General features: G+C 41.8%; 3 protein-coding genes across 3 annotated transcripts; 2 read left to right on the top strand and 1 right to left on the bottom strand.

The window, feature by feature from the left end:
* Positions 1-3,812: 3,812 nt before the first annotated feature.
* srp19 (signal recognition particle 19) lies at positions 3,813-9,918 on the bottom strand. The gene is made up of 5 exons (XM_088336640.1): positions 9,686-9,918; positions 8,544-8,619; positions 8,391-8,462; positions 8,192-8,300; positions 3,813-4,266 (listed from the first exon to the last, which is right to left on the bottom strand). The coding sequence occupies exons 1-5, from the start codon at positions 9,721-9,723 to the stop codon at positions 4,136-4,138; spliced, it is 426 nt and encodes a 141-aa protein (XP_088192766.1). The 5' UTR covers positions 9,724-9,918; the 3' UTR covers positions 3,813-4,135.
* Positions 9,919-11,911: 1,993 nt separating this feature from the next.
* On the top strand, positions 11,912-17,475 carry LOC148366193 (serine/threonine-protein phosphatase 2A catalytic subunit beta isoform). Its single transcript, XM_088336639.1, has 8 exons — positions 11,912-12,350; positions 13,344-13,382; positions 13,475-13,645; positions 15,102-15,275; positions 15,352-15,441; positions 15,508-15,669; positions 15,823-15,941; positions 16,894-17,475. Exons 1-8 carry the CDS (start codon positions 12,249-12,251, stop codon positions 16,964-16,966), a joined length of 930 nt encoding a protein of 309 aa, XP_088192765.1. The 5' UTR covers positions 11,912-12,248; the 3' UTR covers positions 16,967-17,475.
* Positions 17,476-17,653: 178 nt separating this feature from the next.
* shld3 (shieldin complex subunit 3) lies at positions 17,654-20,898 on the top strand. Its single transcript, XM_088335182.1, has 4 exons — positions 17,654-17,742; positions 18,189-18,281; positions 18,366-18,848; positions 20,248-20,898. Exons 3-4 carry the CDS (start codon positions 18,393-18,395, stop codon positions 20,449-20,451), a joined length of 660 nt encoding a protein of 219 aa, XP_088191308.1. The 5' UTR covers positions 17,654-17,742; positions 18,189-18,281; positions 18,366-18,392; the 3' UTR covers positions 20,452-20,898.
* Positions 20,899-22,675: the final 1,777 nt, after the last annotated feature.

Genomic DNA, 22,675 nt, shown 5'->3' with positions numbered 1-22,675 from the left:
ACAATCCCCAAGGTATCACCATAAACATCTCCATCGACCACAGAGAACTAGAACCTGTCACCAAATTTAAATATCTTGGAGCTGTCACATGAAATCGGAAATCAGGGCCAGGATAGCTCAAACCACGGTCACACTTGCCAGGCTTAAACCCATTTGGATGGACGAGGTCATCGTAGTGAACTCAAAGATCAGACTCAAGCGCTGGTTACTTCCATCTTTCTCTACGTTTGCGAGACATGGACTCTCACAGCAAAACTGGAAAAGAAAATCCAGGCCTTGGAGATGTGATGCTTCAGGAAACTTCTAGGCATCAGTTACTTAGCCCATGTGACAAACGAAAACTTTAGTGGTATGGTCACGTCACAAGATAACCAGGACTGACCAAGATAATTCTCCAGGGCAGAGTCCAAGGGTACAGAAGAAGAACTGGACCCACAGCATTAAGGAATGGACTCGTTCTGAATTTGCCACGACCCAAGAACAGGCCAGTAACCGTCCACAATGGAGAATGATGTCCAGAGTTGCGTCCTCTTTGGTGCCCTGATGACCCATGTTGCTAACGGATTCGTTAACCGTGAGTCTATCCATTGATTTAATACTCATGTTCAATTATTATAAGCATTTTCATTTGTATTAATATATTCATTATTACTATTATTATATATTATTGCTTTTTGATTCAGCTTATATTTTGCCTTTTGTCCTTACCTCGTGAAGTTCTGGTGCCTCTTATGAATCATCACATCATAAGGAGAGAGCCTATAGAGAACTTTAAATACATAGAATTGGAACAACGCGTAAGGGTTTTTGTGTGTCTTGTTGGGAATTAACTATCAAAATGTACCGTTTACCAAATTGTTTGAATTAGTTATCTGACTCCATTAACCAAACACAACCTACATTCACCCAACAATTTATGCGCGCTCGTTTCTTGAGGGAAAAGATGAACAGGAAGCTGACATTTCCACACGGGGACATATTTATTTTCATTAACAAATTAACTAAGTGTACTCCATCGAAAATGGCGTAATTAGTGACGTTTGAGTCTCTGGGAAGCCTTTTTCTCAAGTCCTTTAGCTTTCTCCTATTAGCTATCTTCTCCCCGCATGATGGCGGGCTGACTCCTCCCATGGGCGTGCCAAGGAAGCCCCCTGGGCTTCACCATGTCGCAGAAGAGTCCCGATGTCTGGGGTACTCAAAACAACACCAAGCGTTTCTACATCATCAGGGCCTTTCTGCGTCACCAGCATCTGGATGTGCTGATTATCTTATCCCGCCGTTCCTGTAAACGACATTTTCCACCAGAGTGCACTGACCTCGCACCACAGCCCAGCCAGTGAATATATTTTGCATTAAATGTAATTTGTATTCAATCGTATAAAATCCTTTATAGTGAAATGAAATGAGCTGCATTTATATAGCGCTTTTCAAGTCAATGACTTCCCAAAGCGCTTTACAATGTGCTCCGCATTTCCCAATAGCGGCCTTGTATTGCAGCCATGTAAGACGCTAACCTGCCTATTGGGGGTATTAGGGGTTCAGTGTCTTACCCAAGGACACTTCGACATATAATACGGACGAGCTGGGATTCGAACTGGGATCCCTTGATCCCAAGACGAGCGCTCTACCTCCTGAGCTACTGCCGCCCCAACAGTCAAATGTATAAAAATCCTTCAGTCTGTATGTGGTGTGAAACCCCGGAACAGTCTGCTTTTACAACGAAAACATGGCAAAAATATTCGCAGGTTGTAACTTATCTACTAACTGCTGGTCTGGTCACAGTATACACTGTGATGGTGTCTTAATTTATTCTGTAATGTTGGTACTTTGTCCTTACCTTTGTTGGTATATTATTGTGTTGAAATTGGAAGTACGAAATGCCATTTGTTTTTCAAATTTTCCTTTGTGGGTTAAAACGCTGTGTTATGCTTTTGATTTTGAATAGGTCTTCCCTGCAGGGGGGAAATGGAATAGAGGTAAGTATTTAAATGCATTGGCTTGAATCAATCCCTTTGGGCACGTTTTTGTATATTATTGTATCGTACATCAACGTGTTTTCTGTGCAGATATTTTGTTGTTCCTGCTTGATAATTCATTGCTGTTTTTTTAAATAAAGCTTCAGTTAATCAATCATAGCAGAATGCCACATTTTTAATCACACATGAATTTGACCTGTAGAAAATTAATTAAGAGATTTGTCTTTTCACAAGAGGGCAGGTACTATTATCCTTATCCGCTTTGAGTTTATTCAACTCAACTGTCACCATGCACAGGACCGTCTCCAAAAAGTAGAATAGTTGACTATGTTCTTTGTTTTTCGGTAATGCAGTTCAAGAAAAAAAATGTCTCACATTCTGGAAGCATTACATATCAACTGTAATATTGAAGGGGCGGCACGGCGAATGGGTGGTTTGCGCACAGCCCCACGGTGCGCAGGTCCAACTACTGCAGCCTCCCCTTGTGGAGTTTGCATGTTCTCCCCGTGCCTTCATGGGTTTCCTTTGGGCACTACGGTCTCCTCCCACATCCCAAAAAACATGCATGTCAGGTTAATTGGCCGGTCCAAATTGTCCCAAGGTGTGACTGAATTGTCCCAAGGTGTGAATGAGTGTGTTTTCTGTTGAGGGTGTCCCCTGCCCACTGCCCACCAAAGTGATTGAATATCTTTTTTACTACTTTAAATAAGCAAAGGTGTACGTGACACACTCCCACTTAAAAATACTTATGTGTGTGTATTTGCAGATACTTTTTGACTCCTTTGTATTATTTGTAATTGTACATTATATCTAGTCTGTTTAATTAATTTTCCTGAATTTATTTGGACTTTATTAAAAATAGGGCTTAGTTCCGACTTCATTCAAAAAGTGGCCACAACATTGCGTATTTTAAAACCTAAGGGGGAAAAGTATTGTCTTACAGTGTGTTGAAGATAGCTGGAATGGGCTCCAGCACCCCTGCGGCCCTACTGAGGATAAGCGATGCAGGTAATGGATGGATGAAATATTGAAAGTATTTTAATGGTTTGTCATTGCAGATCATTGTAAAAACTCAAATATCCCATCTTAAAATACTACAATATCATAAGCATACCTGTAGGCTGTAAACAATTATCAAAAATCATGTATTAAAAAAATAAAAGGCTTGCAATATTTCAGTTGATTAGTAATAAAGATGACATTTTTTTGTTTACAATTCCAGAAAATGATCGCAATCATTTCAGCGACAGTCAAGTTATCAAAGGAAAATTTGAGAAATATTTTTGCTTATCTTTACAATTTCTGCATAAATATCTTATATGATTTTGGTATGTGCATTTTTGAGGAGAAAAAGTGGTTGTAATTTCACAAACACCATAAACTCATTCACAGAATAGATGTTTTGAATTAAATTTTGGTTCAGGTTTTAGTCATGTTCAGGTTCAACTCTGGTTTTGGTACTCAGGTTTTCGACATGATTCCAGTGTTTTGTTGACAGTGGTAAGCGTTCAGATAATTGAATAAGGTCTATTTGTTCATTTTATTCAGACATTAGCTCAGGAGGTAGTCTTGGGATCAAGAGGTCGCAGGTTCAATTCCCAGCTCATCCGTGTTAGATGTTGAAGTGTACTTGGCAAGACACTGAATCCCTAATGCCCCCAATAAGCAGGTCGACGCCTTGAATGGATGCTATTGGTGTGTGAGTGTGTGTGTGTGAATGGGTAAGTGTGAAGCACATTGTAAAGCGCTTTCGGAGGTCTTCATTGACTTGAAAAGCGCTATATCAATGCAGAACATTTACCAATTACATAACACAGATTCAAATTGCAGAGGATATTCTCTATGAAATTGAGTTTTATTCCATACGGGTGATTTCCATCATTTAAGGGTGATAAACAATTCATAATTTATGCTTATTCCACCCTTTCCATAAATCAAACCCAAAAATACCTCTTGTTTTTTCATCCTAACAATAAAACCGAAGACACCCTAGATTAAAAATTCTCCTGCGTGATGGGCGGCCATACTTTTCCAGGTTTTGTTAACGTTTTCAGATTTGAAAAAAAGTGAGAGGAGTTCATAGTCATTTGCAGCTGGAGGCAAATCATCGTTTTGAACTTAAATGAAATGAATTTTGAGAATGCAAAAATGAACAGGCTTCATTTTTTCTTCTTCTTGGTCTTTTTTCCACCATCGCTCTGCTGGGAGCTGCTCTCGCTTCCGCCGCCCTTTTGCGTGCGGCTCTTCAGCTTGGGGATCATCTCCGACACGTAGAACATCACATCCTTGCCTGGGACATCGAAAGGAATTGTTTTAGTCGCATTAAAAAGACAGAAAGTTTGATTCCCCATGATATATAACAGCATTATATCCAGACAGAAAAGCAGCTTCAGCGACAGACTGCTGTCACAGTCTTGTACCACGGACAGACTGAAGAGATATTTTCTTCCTCATGCCATGAGGCTCTTTAACTCCACCCAGCGGAGTAAAGGCCCACATTAAACCACACCCCCTACATTGCATATTACCGTATTTTATTGGGATGTGTATTCTGTGTAGCACTATCTAGATACTCTATATAACACGCTACAGTGGGTATTAGCACGTCACATTGGGTATTTGTATATTGTATTATTTTTGCTTTATTTTTGTATTGTTCTCAGCACAGGGATGCTGCTGGAAATGTGAATTTCCCTGCAGGGATGAATAAAGTATCTATCTATCTATCTACTGGACTGTCTCAGAAAATTAGAATATTGTGATAAACTTCTTTATTTTCTGTAATGCAATTAAAAAAACAAAAATGTCATACATTCTGGATTCATTACACATCAACTGAACTATTTCAAGCCTTTTATTATTTTAATATTGCTGAATTTGGCTTACAGCTTAAGAAAACTCAAAAATCCTATCTCAAAATATTAGAATATCATGAAAAAGTATACAAGTAGGCTATTCAACTAATCACTTGAATCATCTAATTAACTCGTAACACCTTGCGAGGGTTTCCTGAGCCTTAAAAACACTCAGCTTGGTTCAGTAAACTAAATCACTGCTGATCTGACTGCTGTCCAGAGGACCATCATTGATACCCTCCATCAGGAGGGTAAGACACAAAAAGAAATTTCTCAAAGAGCAGGTTGTTCACAGAGTGCAGTTTCAAAGCATATCCACAAAAAGTCTGTTGGAAGGAAAAAATGTGGCCGGAAACGCTGCACAACCAAGAGAGATGACCGCAGCCTTAACAAAATTGTGAAGAGCCGCTTCCAGAATTTGAGGGAGCTTCAAAGACAGTGGGCTGAAGCTGGAGTCCAGGTATCAAAAGCCACAGTTCACAGACGTGTCCGGGAAATGGGCTACAATAGCCGTATTCCCATGGTCAAGCCACTTCTGAACTCAAGACAACGGAAGAAGCGTCTGACTTGGGCTATGGAGAAGAAGCACTGGACAGTTGCAGAGTGGTCCAAAGTCCTTTTTTTAGACGAAAGCAAGTTTTGCATTTCATTTGGAAGTCAAGGCGCCAGAGTCTGGAGAAAGGCTGGAGAAGAGCAAAATCCAAGTTGCTTGAAATCCAGTGTGAAGTTCCCACAGTCAGCAATGGTTTGGGGAGCCATGTCAGCTGCTGGTGTTGGACAACTGTGTTTCATCAAGTCCAGAGTAAATGCAACTGTGTACCAAGAGATTTTAGAGCACTACATGCTTCCATCTGCTGAAAAGCTCTATGGAGATGAGGATTTCATTTTCCAGCATGATCTGGCACCTGCCCACAGTGCCAAAACCACCAGTAACTGGTGCACTGACCATGGCATCACTGTCCTTGATTGGCCTGCTAATTCCCCTGACCTGAACCCCATCGAGAATTTGTGGGGTATAGTTAAGAAGAAGATGAAAGACACCAGACCTACAAATGCAAATGAGCTGAAGGCCGCTATCGAAGCATCCTGGGCATCAATAACACCTCAGCAATGCCACAGGCTGATTGCCTCCATGCCACGCCGGATTGATGCAGTAATCCGTGCAAAAGGATTCCCAACCAAGTACTGAGTGCATCAATGGACATTTTCAAATGTTTGATTTAGTTTTGCTGTTATAAAATTATTTTTTTTACTTGGTCTGAGGAAGTATTCTAATATTTTGAGATAGGATTTTTGAGTTTTTTTCAGCTTTAAGCCAAAATCAGCAATATTCAAATAATAAAAGGCTTGAAATAGTTCAGTTGATGTGTAATGAATCCAGAATGTATGACATTTTTGTTTTTTTAATTGCATTACAGAAAATAAAGAAGTTTATCACAATATTCTAATTTTCTGAGACAGTCCAGTATATGTCAATTTAGCAAATTTTTGGAAGACCCATTGTGTTAGCTTACCAGTGATTCTTGATTTTCCATATTAGCATACTACTATGATGAACCTCATTCTTGGTTCAAGTGATAGCCCTGATCAAATTATAATCATAGTCCTTCAGATCATTCCACCACTAGTTTTACTTCTGATTGTAGTCCTTCCCCAAGTATGACTTCCTCATTTTCTATTTGAATCCAGATTTGGAAAAAAACTATATTCTTGTGAGAATTCCACTTATGGTTCTGAGTTGGGTTGGATTCTGCTGTACTGTTTTTAACTTTTTTTTTAATCCCACTGCCATGGATCAAGGCTTTATTCTCTGCTTCCAGTTTACGATGAACAGACGCTGCCCTACATACGAAAGAGATAAGTTAAAGTTAAAAGTTTCTTCAGTGCTATATTTTGTTTGTCTAAAGGTTTATACAAGTATGTTTGAGGCTTGTTTAAGTAACCTGTATTGTTTGGTACTAAAAAATAAACATTTAATAAAGTAATATGCTCTATTAAATATAAATAAAGATGAGTTTAACTTTATTTTCTTTTAGAGGTCCTCCTCCGTGGTAAAATTTGGCCGAATAAAAGCGATTTAACCATTTTCTCAACCGCATCAAACTTTCTTATTCCACGTTCATTTCAAATGAAACGGCTTGCCTCTTCTTTAAACTTTACACCAACCATATTGAATGGATGCACGAGACATTAAACTGTAAAAACGTCAATGCTCTTAGCGCGCTGGAGATACGGTATAGAATGTTTACACATGAACTAGGAAGGGGAAGCAGATTTCTTCTTTGAGGTGGGATGCTGGATGACGTCTCACTGCGCCACCACATGCCAGTAGTGGCGGAAAGGGGTACTACAGTACTGTCCTGTACTCGGAAAAAGGTGCACGTGATACAAAATCTAACTTACAGCAATGTCCGGATATTTTTCGACATCCCGGAATTTTTTTTCATATCTACCGTTTTACGTAAATCGAATGGTCGTAGGGTAGGGGAGCGTCAGTAGTCGTTTTCGCACAAATACTTTTAATTTTTGGCCCAAAGGGTTAAACTGAAAATATACACTATTGCATGAAACAGAAAAAATATATGCCTTGTGACTCTTTTTTTTTTGCTGCTAAATGTTATTATACTTCTTTTCATTTAACTATTGTTACCATACACTATTCTTTTTAATTGCATTATTAATATTACTTAAGCCAGTTTCCAAGCACTATGTTGTAAATATTATTCCTCACAGTCTTTTATCGCTTTTCTCTTCAAAGTCCATCTATTCCACATTATACCCTGGAGCATTCAATGTCAAGTCATGTTTATTTGTATAGCCCTTAATCACAAAGTCTCCAAGGGCTGCTCAGACCACAGATTATTGCAAACTATCGACTATCATGACACCCCTGATCTAAAACCTACATGAGGGCAAGGAAAAACTCAAAAACCTCAACATGAGGAAAATGAAGAAACCTTGAGAAGGGACAATGTTTCACATCATTGATATCAATGACATTAGAGACAATTCAATTCAAAGAGGAAATCCATATTTGAGTTGGAACCTCATCTTGGTAATTCTTTTTACATTTGAATCTGGTTCCAAACATAGGTTTTGTTCAGGTTCGGGTATTTTTTGACTATTATTTTGCTCTTGGTCTACGCTGCTATAGTTTTATCTCGAATTGTGGTCCTAGACTGATATTTAGTTGTCCTTCTGACACTTAATCTACAGCAAGTTTTTAATGTGAATCGAAGTTTATTTTATGTTGGAAACAGCTGAATTGGATTCAAATTTTGGACATAATCTTGCCAATTGGTACTGATCATACAAAGTTGCTTCTTACTTCCCATGCACTTTCCAAATGGGTCCACTTACGTGAAGAGAACTTGTTTTGACACAGGCTGCCGTCCGCCTGCTTCAGCTGGACTCTGACTCGACCTTTAAATTGGGCGTCACGGTTCCACTCCCTGGGGTGCATTTTGTTCTGTACAAAGAACAAATGACTTAAATTTCCCATTCATGGGACTTATTATACAAAGTATGTCACAAGTAGGAGGAATTACAAAGTGGTTACCTCCACCAGGACGTTCATGCCCGCTGCTGCCAAGACATCGCGGATCTCTGTACAGGAAGGATTTTCCACTGCCTGTATGTAAAGGCCCGATGTATTCTCATCAAACCAGGGAAATTTAAACATGAAAACTTTTACAAAGGTTGTTTTTATTACCCTCTCTGCAGGGATTCTTCGTCCTTCAGCCAGTGTTTTCTTGCTGTTGATGTAGACTGGATAAACGCAGATGAACCTGATTCAAAGAACGAAATGCATCAGAACCTGTTAAACACTTCTGCACACAATATGATCAAAATCTATAATAAATATCGGTATCAACAGTCAATGTGGCCCATAAGTAAATTTTCAACAACATTGTGTTATGAAATGGAATGTAATTTGTCGGCTGGGTGGTTAGCACACAGTCCCACGTTGCAGTCCAGGGATTAATTACAGCTACTGCAGCCTCTCTGTGCGTTTTTTGCATGTTCTCCCCGTTCCTTTGTAGGTTTTCTCCAGGAACACCAGTTTCCACATTCCAAAAACATGCATATGAGGTTAATTGGACTTTCCAAGTTGTCCCTAGGTGTGAATGAGCGGATGAATTGTCTGTCTCTATGTGCTCTGCGACTGGCTGGCAACTAGTTCAGGAAGTCCCTGTCCACTGCCCGAAGATGGCTGGGATGGGCTCCAGCAACTCCGCGACCCCAGTGGGGTAAAGTGGCGCAGACATGGACGGATGGAGGCAATTTGTGAGACTTGGCAACAACAGCTTTGACTTTGGGTTACTTAGACTCGGGTGAACACTACTTTATGTAGTGTTTTCATTCCCAGCTAATCAAAAATGTACTTTTTCCTATTACAAACAAATTTAAAAGCGAATAGATAGACCGGTTGTTTATTGTCGTATACGTTTGCATAACAGTTTACAATGCTTATTTATCAAAACAACATAACAGTGGTGTAGCTTACATGAGGGGCCGTGTAGTTAGGCTACATTGTAAGAACAAAAGTTTAAAACTCAGATTGCAACATTATTCGAGTATTTAAAACCGATTTTAAGTTTTGCAGGGGTCTTCTGGAACACGTCATGTTAGACGGCTGCCTCTCAACGGAAAACACTTAGGGACAAACTTCTCCGCAGCGCCTTTGGATTAAAATATACATCTGAATTACACGGTAACCGGTTGATCAAAATATAAAGCCTAAAACAATTATGTAAATCAAAATTTATGGTAAATTTAAAATATTAGAAGTAAATTCCTGATAGTGGTAAATCCCACTTAATGCTAGCTTCGCTAGCTAGGGCAACATCTCACCGTTCCTTGTCGGCAGGGTTCGTCGTTAAATGTGCCATTTTCGGCGATCGTGTCGCCCCTTGGCAGTCCTCAGTGTTTTATTGCAAAAGGCAATACAACGAAATTATTTTGTTTTTCTGAAGAAGAAAAAAACTCGCAAGCGTCCCCTCTTCACGCACAACACTTCACTTCCACAACTGTTTTGAGACTGACTGTGTTGCATCGTTTTCAGCTCCGTCAATTCAATTCCGGTTTGAGCTGATGTATCGTTCCCCCCTCTTAATTACGTAATCATCCACCCATTATCTGCAACACTTATCGTCACCAGGGTCTCGGGGGTGCTGGAGCCCATTCCATCTATCTTCGGGCAGTGGGCAGGGGACACCCTAAACTGGGACAGACAAGTCACTCGCTCATTCAAACTTAGGGACAATTTGGACCTGCCAATGAACCTGACATGCATGTTTTTGGAATGTGGGTGGAAAGCGGACTGACCGGAGGAAATCCACGAAAGCACGGGGAGAACATGCAAATCCCGCACAGGAAGGCTGGTAGCTTGATCTCATCCCATGACCTCAGAACTGTCCCGCGGACGTGCTAACCACCTAGCCGCCTTACTGCCCCTTTATAACTTGATTGTATGAAAAATGAAATTGATGTTGCATAGTTGTAATATAAATACAACAGCTAGTTAACTATGTTAATGTGTGTTTCAAAAAGTTTCTTTGACATCATGGTCCCGTTTATTTGGCAACTTGTACCTCTACTCCACTAGATTGAGTCAATGAAATGAGAAGTTACTGTAATGTCTGTTACTTTTGTGTCTGTTGTGTCACGGTTGCCATGGCGCCCAATTGACCCCGCCCATGTGGCACCAGGTGTGGCTTGCTGATGGATTAGATTCCCCTCTACTTAAGATCAGTGCTCTTTCTCACCCTTTGTCAGTCCGTCAACAAACCTCTGCCCCCCAAGACGTGGGTTTTGACTTGTTCCTGTTTCCTGTTGGTATTTCCTGTCCGGTATTGTTCCGGTTACTTTGTCCTGTTGAATATCGGTTTCGTTCCCGTCTAGTTTGCCCTGTTTAATTTCGATAACCTGAGAGCGAGAGGGAGAGAGAGAGACAGAGAGCGAGAGAGAGAGAGAGAGAGAGAGAGAGCAAATTTACACCTAGCACATTCACATACATGCAAAAGGTCCCTGGTTTTGAGATTGGGTGGAAAATATGTTGGCCTGGTGAGGGATGGGCACCACTGGGCTGTACTTGCCCATGACACACGACAGGAAATGGTGCCCCTACAACACTAGTGGTTAAGGGATCCAACCAACCAACATATTCTAAATTGGTAAATTTTTTGGGGGGGTGGGGCTGTGCGTTCATTAAAAGGACTTGCAGACTTACTGACTGGGAGAGTGAGATAGAGATAGAGATAGAGATAAAGAGAGGGAGAGAGAGAGAGAGAGAGAGACAGAGAGAGAGAGATAGTTTGTATGTTCTCCCCGTGCTTGCGTGGGTTTCCTCCGGGCACTCTGGTTTCCTCCCACATTCCGAAGACATGCATTTCAGGTGGATTGGCCGGTCCAAATTGTCCCTAGGTGCGAATGAGCGAGTGCGTTGTCTGTCCCTGTGTGCCCTGCGATTGGCTGGCAACCAGTTCAGGGTGTCCCCTGCCCACTGCCCGATGATTGCTGGGATGGGCTCCAGCACCCCCGCGACCCTACTGAGGATAAGCGGTGCAGCTAATGAGATGAGATGAATGGAGCGGGACACAAACTCTTCTCAGTGAGATGCAGAAGAATGTAAAGCAGGTGTAAGGCCACAGTACAGTATGATAGACAATATGATATGAACTGGCCAATCGGCATCAGAGATGTCAAGTCAAGTCAAGTTATGTTTATTTGTATAGCCCTTAATCACAAAGAGTCTCAATGGGCTGCACAGATCAAAGACTATTGCTAAAACCTACATGAGGGCAAGGAAAAACTCAAAAACCTCAACATGAGGAAAGTCAAGAGGTACTGGCCAATCACTAATCATCTTGGCTGTCCAAAACGTTCCTCGTGGGGTGAAGCATTCTTTTTTTGTAATCCCTTTTTTAAATCAAATATTTTTCCCCGCGAAAAAGTGAAACAGCGGTAACTGAAGCGTGGAATAGCGAGGGAATGAAACACACACTCCACCTCTGCACTGTTCCTCTATACGACGTCATCTGCGCACCGCCCTCAGCTGCTGCTGAAATGCCCGGATGTTATTGTAGCTAGCCCTTTTAGCACATCGGCTAGCCGCCGCCTTCTGCCGCTACGGTCTGCCGCAACGGGGACTATCTGACCTCCTTACGCTCCGCGGGCGTTCGAATCCACACCGTTTCGCCTGTTATCTCTCCTCGTCGGTTTATCATGATCAATTTTGACCGAGCAGCTCGTTAGTTGTTTGTGGAATTGTCGATTTTGTGACCCGTTTGGCTGGACTGTGTCGGGTTAACAATACGGCGAGCTAAAGGCTAACTTAGCTAGCGTCGAAACAGGCCTCTCTTTTTTTTTCAAGGTAGCAAAACGCAGCTAGTTTAGCGGAGCTACTGCGGCTGTCATGGAAGACAAATCTTTCACGAAGGAGTTAGACCAATGGATCGAACAGCTAAACGAGTGCAAGCAGCTTTCGGAAAACCAAGTCAGGACGCTCTGCGAGAAGGTGAGTATGGCGGAGAATCTATGAATTTCGCTTGATATTCCACCGGCCTCGCGTTTGGCCTACATTCCGAAAATGGATACGACTAATTTCTGGAGTGCGGAGGTTGCGAGCGGTTTCAATGGGTTCCCGTCGAAACGAGACACCGATCGTAGCGGATCAATTTGGAAGACGTCTTGGCGTTCAAACGTTTGTCAAGTCATGGTTGTCCCGATCTTCGTCGTTTCGATGAGCGTAATATGCCATCGCCCCACTCAATAGACGGAGCCGCTTTTGCCGCTCGCGTTCACATTTACAAGTCCTGACTCGACTAATGTTTCACAATTCATTTCAAATGTATCAAGTGTCTTATAACACGGAACTGGTAAATTGTGAAATTGCTTTATATGCGGACATGAGTAGTATTGAGTACCGCGCCCTGCCTTTATCGATCACCGGATTATTGCATAAAGATGACACGGCTCATTAAGATGCTACAATATGGGTTGTATTAAATTATAGACTCAAGAAAACGTACACAAACAAACGTCAAAGACTGATCTGTATGTGAAATGTCGTTTATGTAATGTCGACGGGATGTTAAATGTCGCTGAATAAATATCACTTCTAATCAGTATCGTTTATTCCGCCGACGTCATTTTAACTCCTGAAATCTCCCCTTTTGTTGACATATTTTTAAATGACAGCGGATTCTACTTAAATTTGCCTTCATTAGGAATCTTTGATGTTAACCCCACCCCTACGCCCCCAAAATTGAATCAAAACTAAGACCGTCCCTTTATCATTAAATGTATTTAACCATGTGTCATACCACTGTATCATTGTTAAATCTAAAACGACTGAAGCAGGAAAAAAAGACACAACATAGTAAAATGGCCGGTTGTGTGTTTGATACTTGCTGAGCACATGCATACTCACGTGGTTGGCATTCCGTTTATTACTTTACAGTACACACTTCTTAATATGCCTCATGACTTTGAAACTTTTTTTCTTCAGGCCAAGGAGATTCTGACCAAGGAGTCCAACGTTCAGGAGGTGAGTTTTCTAGCATACCGTACTGATAATAATACAGTCATATAATCGCATAAGGACTTGATGGATCGACGGGGCTTGTTTCCTGTCCTCAGGTGCGATGCCCGGTAACTGTGTGCGGAGATGTGCACGGCCAGTTCCACGACTTGATGGAACTCTTTAAGATTGGCGGCAAGTCTCCTGACACCAACTACCTGTTCATGGGTGACTATGTGGACAGAGGATACTACTCGGTGGAGACGGTCACGCTGCTCGTCACACTAAAGGTCCGTCCCTAGACATCAGCTCATTTGTTGCATGGTGCAGGATTTACAAAAGGTTGACATCCCCACCTTGTTAAAACGGCAGGTTTTGTATGTGGATATCCTTCCATCCATTTTCTGCACCCTTTGCCCTTAGTACAGTCGCTGGGATGCTGGACCCCATCCCAACCATCTTTGGGCAGTGAGCAAGAGACACAGTGAACTGGTTAACAGCCGGTCGCTGGGCAAAGATAGCCAACCATTCACACGTTCACTCATTACTAGGGGCGATTTGAAGACACCAATCAACCTGCCAAGCATGTCTTTGGAATGTAGGAGGAAACCAGTCACAAGAATAACATGCAAACTGCATAGGGAGGCCGATATCTGGATTTTTCCCTGGCACTTCTGACTTGTAGGGCTGACACGCTAACCACTCATCCGTGTGATGCCCTGTATGTAGAGAAAGGAATCAAAATAAGTTAGTTTAAAAATCTTTTGCTGTAGTACTCTATTCGGCGTGTCCCTGAAGCATTTTGTGGACCATGAAATGCTCTATTGCTGCAAATAAAAATGACAACATTGCAATTACGGCGCAATCACATCCATGGTTGTTAAAGAAGGGTGCACACTTCTTTGCAAACACAAACGTATTATTATAGATTTCTTTTTTTAAATTCTTTATATATTCCAATAGTGTGATAAATAAGTTGCATTCAATGGTAGCAAAGGAAAAAAAACAACATTGGTTACCTTTTAGCACAATATCCTCATGTTAGGAGATACTTTAAAACCTTTTTATTTTGTTGTACATAGGTAATCCATTCTTTTGGTTTTTGAGACTTTGGTTTGGTAACTTCATCAAACGTATTTGAGCACATTGCTAAAAATTACATAATGAATTTAAAAACAAGAATCGCTAATAATTTTAAATTAGGAAGGATTTAAATCTAATCTGTGCTGAAAAAAATCTCAAAAGATTATGATGCTGAGTGATGGCAAAATGATGCAGGAACAATGATTACAGTTTTAGCTTGTATCTTTCTTAGAATAATAGGTGAACCATACTCCTGGTTATGTATTTATCAAGCCGAAGACCAAATGTTTTAGCCACCTATGCTTATATCAGCAACGTCTTTAGTGCAAAAGAGAAATAAGATACAATTGTACCTCTGAAAATAACATGAGTATATTATCTTTGTTTGGGCAGTTGTTTTTGGGATAGTTTGTGAATTATTTAAATATTAGGGATAGTGACAGATGATTACAAAGGGTATAGGCAATATAAGTGGTGTATAGTTGTTTGTCTGGAGAGGGGTGGGTGCCACCAGGCTATACTCGCCCTAGACACACCACAGGAAATGGTGCCCCTACGACCCTAATTGTTAAGGGATCCACCCACATATCCTTTATGTAAATATGCATTAATGACCATTTTGGAAGCTTGAATAGACTTAAGTGGATTTTGTGGTGCATTCAGGTGCGTTTCCAGGAGCGGATCACCATCCTGAGGGGGAACCACGAGTCCCGGCAGATCACGCAAGTGTACGGCTTTTATGACGAGTGCCTGAGGAAGTATGGCAACGCCAACGTGTGGAAGTACTTCACAGACCTGTTTGACTACCTGCCACTCACCGCACTGGTCGACGGACAGGTGGGTGGGGCGCGGTTGCCGGCCTCCCACCTCTCAAATGGGGTTCATTCATTTCCTAGTTCTGTTTTTCTTGCAGATTTTCTGTCTCCATGGAGGTCTGTCGCCCTCTATAGACACCCTGGACCACATACGAGCTCTGGACCGCCTGCAGGAGGTCCCACATGAGGTGAGTTTCCTGTCCTGATGAATCCTGGAAATGTGTCGGTGTGCTTAACCGACCTCTCACTTGCAGGGCCCTATGTGCGACCTTCTTTGGTCGGACCCCGACGACCGCGGCGGTTGGGGTATTTCCCCCCGGGGTGCGGGCTACACCTTCGGTCAAGACATCTCAGAAACCTTCAACCACGCCAACGGATTGACACTGGTGTCACGTGCCCATCAGCTGGTCATGGAGGTAGCCCGCTCTGTTATTTTGAAACCTCTATTTTTGAGTGTTTTCTGTAAATGCAGTTTCCATGGTGACGGAGCGCCGTGAGCTCGCGGCGCCCCTGTTGCCAGGCTACAGTTTTGGCGTAAGCAGCATGTTAAGTTTGCGTTCTGGGCTCAGGGCTACAACTGGGGCCACGACAAGAACGTGGTGACCATCTTCAGTGCGCCCAACTACTGCTATCGCTGTGGGAACCAGGCAGCCATCATGGAACTGGATGACACCCTCAAGTACTCCTTGTAAGTCCTACGCACGGGATTGCTGATCAATCACCCGTGCATTCAATTCATGGTTGTAAAACTCATTTGAGCTCAGGGGCCACATAGCCAATAGAAAATGTGATAGGGGCTGGACTAGTAGATTAAAGAGAGATGGAGGGGGCAGAAAAAGCGAAATACATACAATTAGAGAGAAAGAGATGCACAAAGTTATAATATTACAGATACTGTTGCTTTGTGAGTGTCCCTTGGCTTTGGCCACATCAATTGGACATATCTAAAACTTCAGTTTGTGTTCATGTAATATTATTTTGTTGTTGAGTTCTTGTTTTTGTTCTGTTTTTTTATTTCAATGTTTGAATAAAGTTTTCATTCATTCATAAAGAGATAAAAAGAGAAACGAGAGATATTAGGTTGAAGAGGGAGAGAAACGAGAGACATACAATTAGAAAGGGAAAAAGAAACATAAAATTAAAGAGAGCAAAAGAAAGATCAAGATTAAAAAATAAAAGAAAACAAAAACAGAGTGAAAGAGAAAAAGGAGGAAGAGCGCGCCAGAGATAAAGAGTGAGAAAGAAAAGAAAGAACGAGAAAAAGCATGAGAGACAGAAAGAGAATGAGAGAGAAAGAGGGGGGTGAGGTTGAGAGAGGTTCAGGGGAAGAAAAACAAGTAAGAGGGGAAAAAAGAGGCAAAGAAATGGATAAAATGAGGGCAAGAAAGAAAGAGTGAGGTGAAGGAAAAAAAAGAGGAACCGGAAGAAACACAGATACTGATGCTCTGTGAGTGGCCCTTGGCTTTGGCTACATCAAGTGGACATATCGAATACTTCAGTTTGTTCTCCCGCTTTTGTTCAGCGTTGTCTCGCAGGTTGGATTCAAACCTTTGGCGGGCCTGATCTGGCACCCCAGGCAGTATGTTTGACACCCTTGCATCTAATTTTTCATTAAACCCGGTCTGTCTTCTCCTCCTCAGCCTTCAGTTCGACCCGGCCCCCCGCCGCGGCGAGCCCCACGTGACCAGACGCACTCCCGACTACTTCCTGTGAATGTTAAGCGCCGTCCCCCGTCGGTCGCCAAGTTCCTCCCCACATACTCATTACTGTACCGAGCAGAAAAGAAGCAAATTGGCCGAGTCCTATCCCCCAGATGAAGTTATCCCTCCCGACCCCCTGTCCACAAACACTCGTGTTTCCACTCTGCTGTCGTCAACGCTGTGCTACACGTGCAACCGAGATTTTACTTTTTTTCTGTTCATGTTTTTAAGACATAATAAAACTTGCAAGGTGGACCAAATGTGCCATATTATGATCCCTCCCTAGTTCTTTCTTTTTTTCTTTTTAACTCCCCATCTAATCACATCTTACCACACGTTGTCACATTTGTGCTTTTTTTTCCCCTGTTTGGAACTAGAAAAGGGCGACTGAAAGAAATACCATTTGCTTCAAGTAGTCCCGCTGTGAGTTATACCTGCAGCGCTGCTCATCAAGTCAGCAACTATATTATTGTCATTTGAGACCACACAAGTATCAAATAAAATGTCTTGTTGGCAAATTAAGATGTCTTGGGCTTTTTTAATTGTATATCTCAAACTGGCAAAACCATGGGCAACAATCATCCGGACGGAAATAGAATTTACGAAATAAACAACTGCAAGTCTACTTAAAGCGTGATCACGGAGTCATCGCTAGACTGAAACACTTCTCATTGATTTGTTTTGCGCACGCGTCGTGCGACGTAACTCCTCAGCCAGTCAAGTGTCGCGAGAATCGACGCGACGTCCGCCTCAGCTAGCAACAATCAACATCCCGTTGCTAGCGTGAACGTATGTTTACCAAATTGCTGTATTTATGTTTAAGATTGATATTGCTAATCTTTTTTCTTGTTTAACTGTTAGCCGTTTAATTAATTTAAATTTTTAATCTAAATCCTTTAAATCCTAAACTTTGCATGGCTATCTAGCGCCTATCCGTCCAGCACTGTAAACACGATACACTAGTTTTATTACTGTCCAAAATGATTACTGTATTTTAAAGTGAGCAATTTAGCGTTATGCCGTAAGCCTATGTTTTTAATTGTACTAAAAGCATCTAGAAAGTTGTTTTCAGATTTTGATTAGGATTTCAGTACGCTCCTGTTTTCAGTGCGTCTGTTAGATTTCGTTGGGTCCAATCAGACTTCTGTTTTAATGTGATGCCATGTCAGTTTAACTTTTTGAAGAAAGTATTTTTTGTTGTATTTTCATTTTTCCCCTCCATATTCAATAAACAGTGATCACGGTCCATAAGTGAGATACATCATGTTGTTTTGCCAATGTTCACGCTATCATATTCATAGCTTCCATGATTGCTTCCAAAACTAAAGGTAAGGGAAATCAATTGTTATTCCTAAACCCAAATCTAACAAAAGTCACTGCAAATATGACATTGTCTTCCAAACTTGTTCCAGAATATGTTTTAAGGAAGATGAGGTGTGATGGAGGATGTTGTTCTTCACCATCATCTTGAAAGCTCCAGCAGACTTAGTGATTTAATTGCTACCACAGAAAAGCTCCTGGAGCCATTCCCTTGCCGGCCTACTCCTGTCTTCAAGCCGTGGTTCTCGCACACATCACCACGATGCTCTTTGCCCATTAGACCTGCAAAACAACCCCCTGTCATCAACCAGGCAGATGTAAAACGTCACCAAGAGGCTTTAAAAGAAAGTGTCTCTGGAACTGCAACCCTGTCCCCCGCTGAAGAAACAAGTGTGTCTATTGCAGCGAATCATCGGTCCTGGAGGGTGTTGGCTCCCAAAGATGTGCGCCAGAGCTTGCCATTGCTCTCTAAACATTTAAAACGGGCTGTTACAGTCCATGCGCTGCACCCGCGCCAACGGTGTAAATGGGTCATCAGTCAGCACAACTGTGGAGCCACAAAAGATATTGAAGAGGTACAAACATTGGTGCAGTGTGTATTTTTAACTGTAGTCAGTTTCTTTTTTATTTTCTCCCTATGTTGGATTTACAGTAAATCTTTGGTTATCACAGTTATTGGGAACCAGAACCCCTCGTGAAAAGTGAAAATCCGCAAAGTAGCGTCACACCTTCACAAAAGTCCCCAAGGGTCAAACTTACCTCAAAATGACGTCACCAAACAAGAGTATACAGTTGTAACAAAATAACAACTATAGACCTACAAGTAAAATCACATAATTGCAGTTGAATGAATAATCTTTACTGTCATTATACAAAAGTACAGAGATCTCTCGGTTATCGCAGTTAATGGGGAACAGAACCACCCACGAAAAGTGAAAAACCACGGAGTAGTGTAACCCCTTCATAAAACTCTCCAAGCGGGAAAACTTAGCTCCAGATGACGTAATTACGGATTGAGAGTATAAGACTGTAACACAATACCAACTATAGATCTACATATAAAAACAGAATACAGAATTGCAGTTGAATAAATGGTCTTTATTGTCATTAGACAAAAGTACATCGAATTCGAGGGTCCGCCCACCTGTTTGACTGACAGCATACACCAGGCTATCACAGTTTTGCACACGAAATTAGAGGGCTTTTACTTTCAGTGCAAGAAAGTGATTAAGAGAGCAGCTGGCTAGCTGCTCGGTAGCATCAGGTATCTTTGATTTGGGCCAGTTCTCCGTAACGATCAAAATACAACTCTCCCAAATGAAGCGGTTTCCCACGAGTTGTAGCTCCAGGTCATCCGTATCATGGGTAATAGATCTGGCGTTGGTGAGATACAGGCTTAGCAGGTGTGTCTTACGAGTTGTTAGTCTAGCCGTTGCAGTAGGCCGGACCTGCGGCACCGATATTGCCTTTTCTCACGACGCCGCTTCAGTCACTTCTGACCTTGATAATAATCCACTGAGCACCTGCTGGTGATCCCCATTTCTTTGCACTCTTCTGACCTCCCTCAGAGTCCGATTTAATAGTTTTTTTTGTTTTTATGTAGCCAGCTGCTAAAAGATAGCTGACGCCATGCCGCAGTTTCGGTGGCCAGATTGACTTGTGCCCTCGCCCCTTTGTTTGATAGCATACACCAGCCTATCACAGTTGAGCACACAGTCACCCAATACACAAAACCCTCCTCAACCTTTCCCTGTGATAACCTTCACTGCATGCTGTCTGCTCAGAACACAATGCACGGTACGTTGATATCAATGACAATTAAGACAATTTAATATTGGTGAAGCAGTAAACGAGCGATAGCCGAAGCGCGAGGGATTACTATACTTCATTTCCACAAATACCATCCATTCTTTTTCCATCAGGGAACATTGTCTATTGATGTTTGCTCATCCTATATCTCACTCGCCTCCGCAGGTTTGGCGGGCGCTGAGTAGAGCCGCGCGGCGCACTGGCTTGCCCACGTGCAACGCCAACATCCAGCGCGAGCAGGCTGAAATCTGGGTGTTCTGTGACGTGGCCTACTCGGAGCAGGTGGGCAACTTCCTGAAAAAACGTCTGCAGCTGTCAGGCAACATCAGGCTGCGCGTGCACAACTTGGGGGACATCTTTTGCCTCTGACTTTGTTGCAGCCCGTTCTTTGCCATGGTAACAAGATACTACACTTTGGATGTGCAACGAGCGGTTTCAGATCACCTCCTGCAAGTTGCATTGAAAACATGGTTGAAAATTATGAAATAATTTATTGACAGTAAAACCTGAACCCTACAAATGTCAAAGGTTATTTGAAGCTGTGTCGGACAGGCAATGTGTAGAGTTAACACTTTAATGTGGAATGAACTTGGATTTTTAAAATTTTAAAGGGATATTTTTATTTGAAATGTATGTCTACTTGTAAAATTTGTAGCTCATTTTAAACATGCACATGAAGTGACCACATATTCTTTGTTTTATTATTTTAAAACAATGTTTATAGTTTATGTGTTCTATGAACTTTTAATGGTTAAGCACACTATTGACATTACTGTTGTAAATCGACTGTATTTATATTTTAACAATAAATGAGACATTTTTCAAATTATGTCTTAAGTCAGGCATTATTTTTTAAACAACTGGACAGAAAGTTTCTTACATGTAACTTAATGTGTACAAAAACAACAATGGAAGACAAAGGAGAAAATGAAGTCACTAACACTTCCAAACTCAAATACCTTCCAATTCAAAGACAATTTTAAAAAGAAATGAATTCTTGGACGAAAGAAACATTATTCAGCTCAGGCATAAGGTTTTTTGGGGGGTAAATCTTGAACTGTCACTCTTATAAAGGATATCACGTGTGAATGAAAAAAAAGGTTGCATGGACAGGTGCTGGAAGAAGTTGAAAGCTTTAGGTACTGGGGTTGTGATGTGGCTGCAGCTGGTGGAATGGAGTGCGAGGTATTGCACAGAGTGAATTAAGGAAACAAGGTTTCGGGTGCTCTGAGAGTATGAGTATGGATGTTAAGAGGGGACTGTATGAGAGTGATTGTGACGACTGTGTTGTATGTGCAGAGACTTGGAGCATGAACGCAGACTGGAGAAGGAAATTAAATGTTTTTGAGATGAAGTGTTTGAGGAGTATGTTAGGAGTGACAAGATTGGATGGAGTGAGAAATGAAATTGTAAGAGCCAGAACTGGAGTAGTAGTGGAACTGAGCAAGCGTGCGGATAAGCGTGTACTCGGTTGGTTTGGACACATGGAGAGGATGGATGAGGAGTGAATGTTGAAGTATGTTAGGAGTATTTTAGGAGTGACAAGATTGGTTAAATTGAGAAATGAAATTGTGAACAAAAACAGAACAGAAAAGAGACCAAGAGGAAGGCTGCAATTCACGTGGATGGATGGTGTTATGGGTGCACTGCAGGAAAGAGGTCTAAATATCGTGGAAGCTCGAGCTCTTGTTGGTGATAGGAATGAGTGGATAGGTGATGTAAAAGGATAGTGGGATGTTTGGACGCGTTCTAAGGGATGGGCAGGGTACCTGTATGATGCGGCAGGGGTAAACCAGTGAAAGCTGTCGGGCCTTGCTGTTGAACAGAAGAGTGTGTTGTGCCACCCTGACCTGAGTGACATGGCTGCTTTCTTGTGTCCCGTTTCATCTGGAGGGACGAAAGCATGACCAACTTTGGTGCTGAGGTGCCTAACTTGTTTGGGCATTTGGGTTGGCCATGGTCCAAACATTATTGTGTGTGTTTTTTTGCTACTTTTTCCCTTTTTTATTTTCTTTGTTTTTGTACGTGTTTGTTTTACTGTTGGTCACCCCTCTCTAGGAATATGACCAGGGTAGATAGTAGATAGATAAATAAATTTTGTGGGTAGGGGAACATTTATGTCCATTTTTTACACAGTGAGCCAACATTCAGGTCTGCATATTTTCTTACAAACACTCGACTGCATGAGAGATTATTTTAGCTGTGTTACATTGTTAGGCCAAGCTGGCAGCTGCCAAGTCGTTGGCGTTGAGACAATAAAAAGGGTGTTATAGTTTTAATGTAATCCACCCACATTTGCATGCAGGCTTGGGGAGTAACGGAATCCATGTAATGGCGTTACGTAATCAGGAAACAAAAAAAATGATTTGTGTTCCGTTAGTTACAAAAAAATACATTTAAATCTCTCTCTCTCTCATTTATTCATTCGTTCATCCCACACATGTGCAGCGGTGCGTTCTCACTTCAGGTGCCCCTGTGCCTGAGTACAAAACATGACTATATGACCAAAAACTTCATAAAAATAACAAAAAGGTGCCATGTAATCAAAGTTCAACCAAGGAGACAACATCATCAAACAAGTATGAACAAATGA

This window comes from Urocampus carinirostris, chromosome 5 (assembly GCF_059441175.1).
Source record: "Urocampus carinirostris isolate Australia breed hairy pipefish chromosome 5, RoL_Ucar_1.0, whole genome shotgun sequence".
NCBI lineage: Eukaryota > Metazoa > Chordata > Actinopteri > Syngnathiformes > Syngnathidae > Urocampus > Urocampus carinirostris.
Note: the sequence above shows the minus strand (reverse complement) of the source record. Positions and strands in the feature narration are given on the sequence as shown.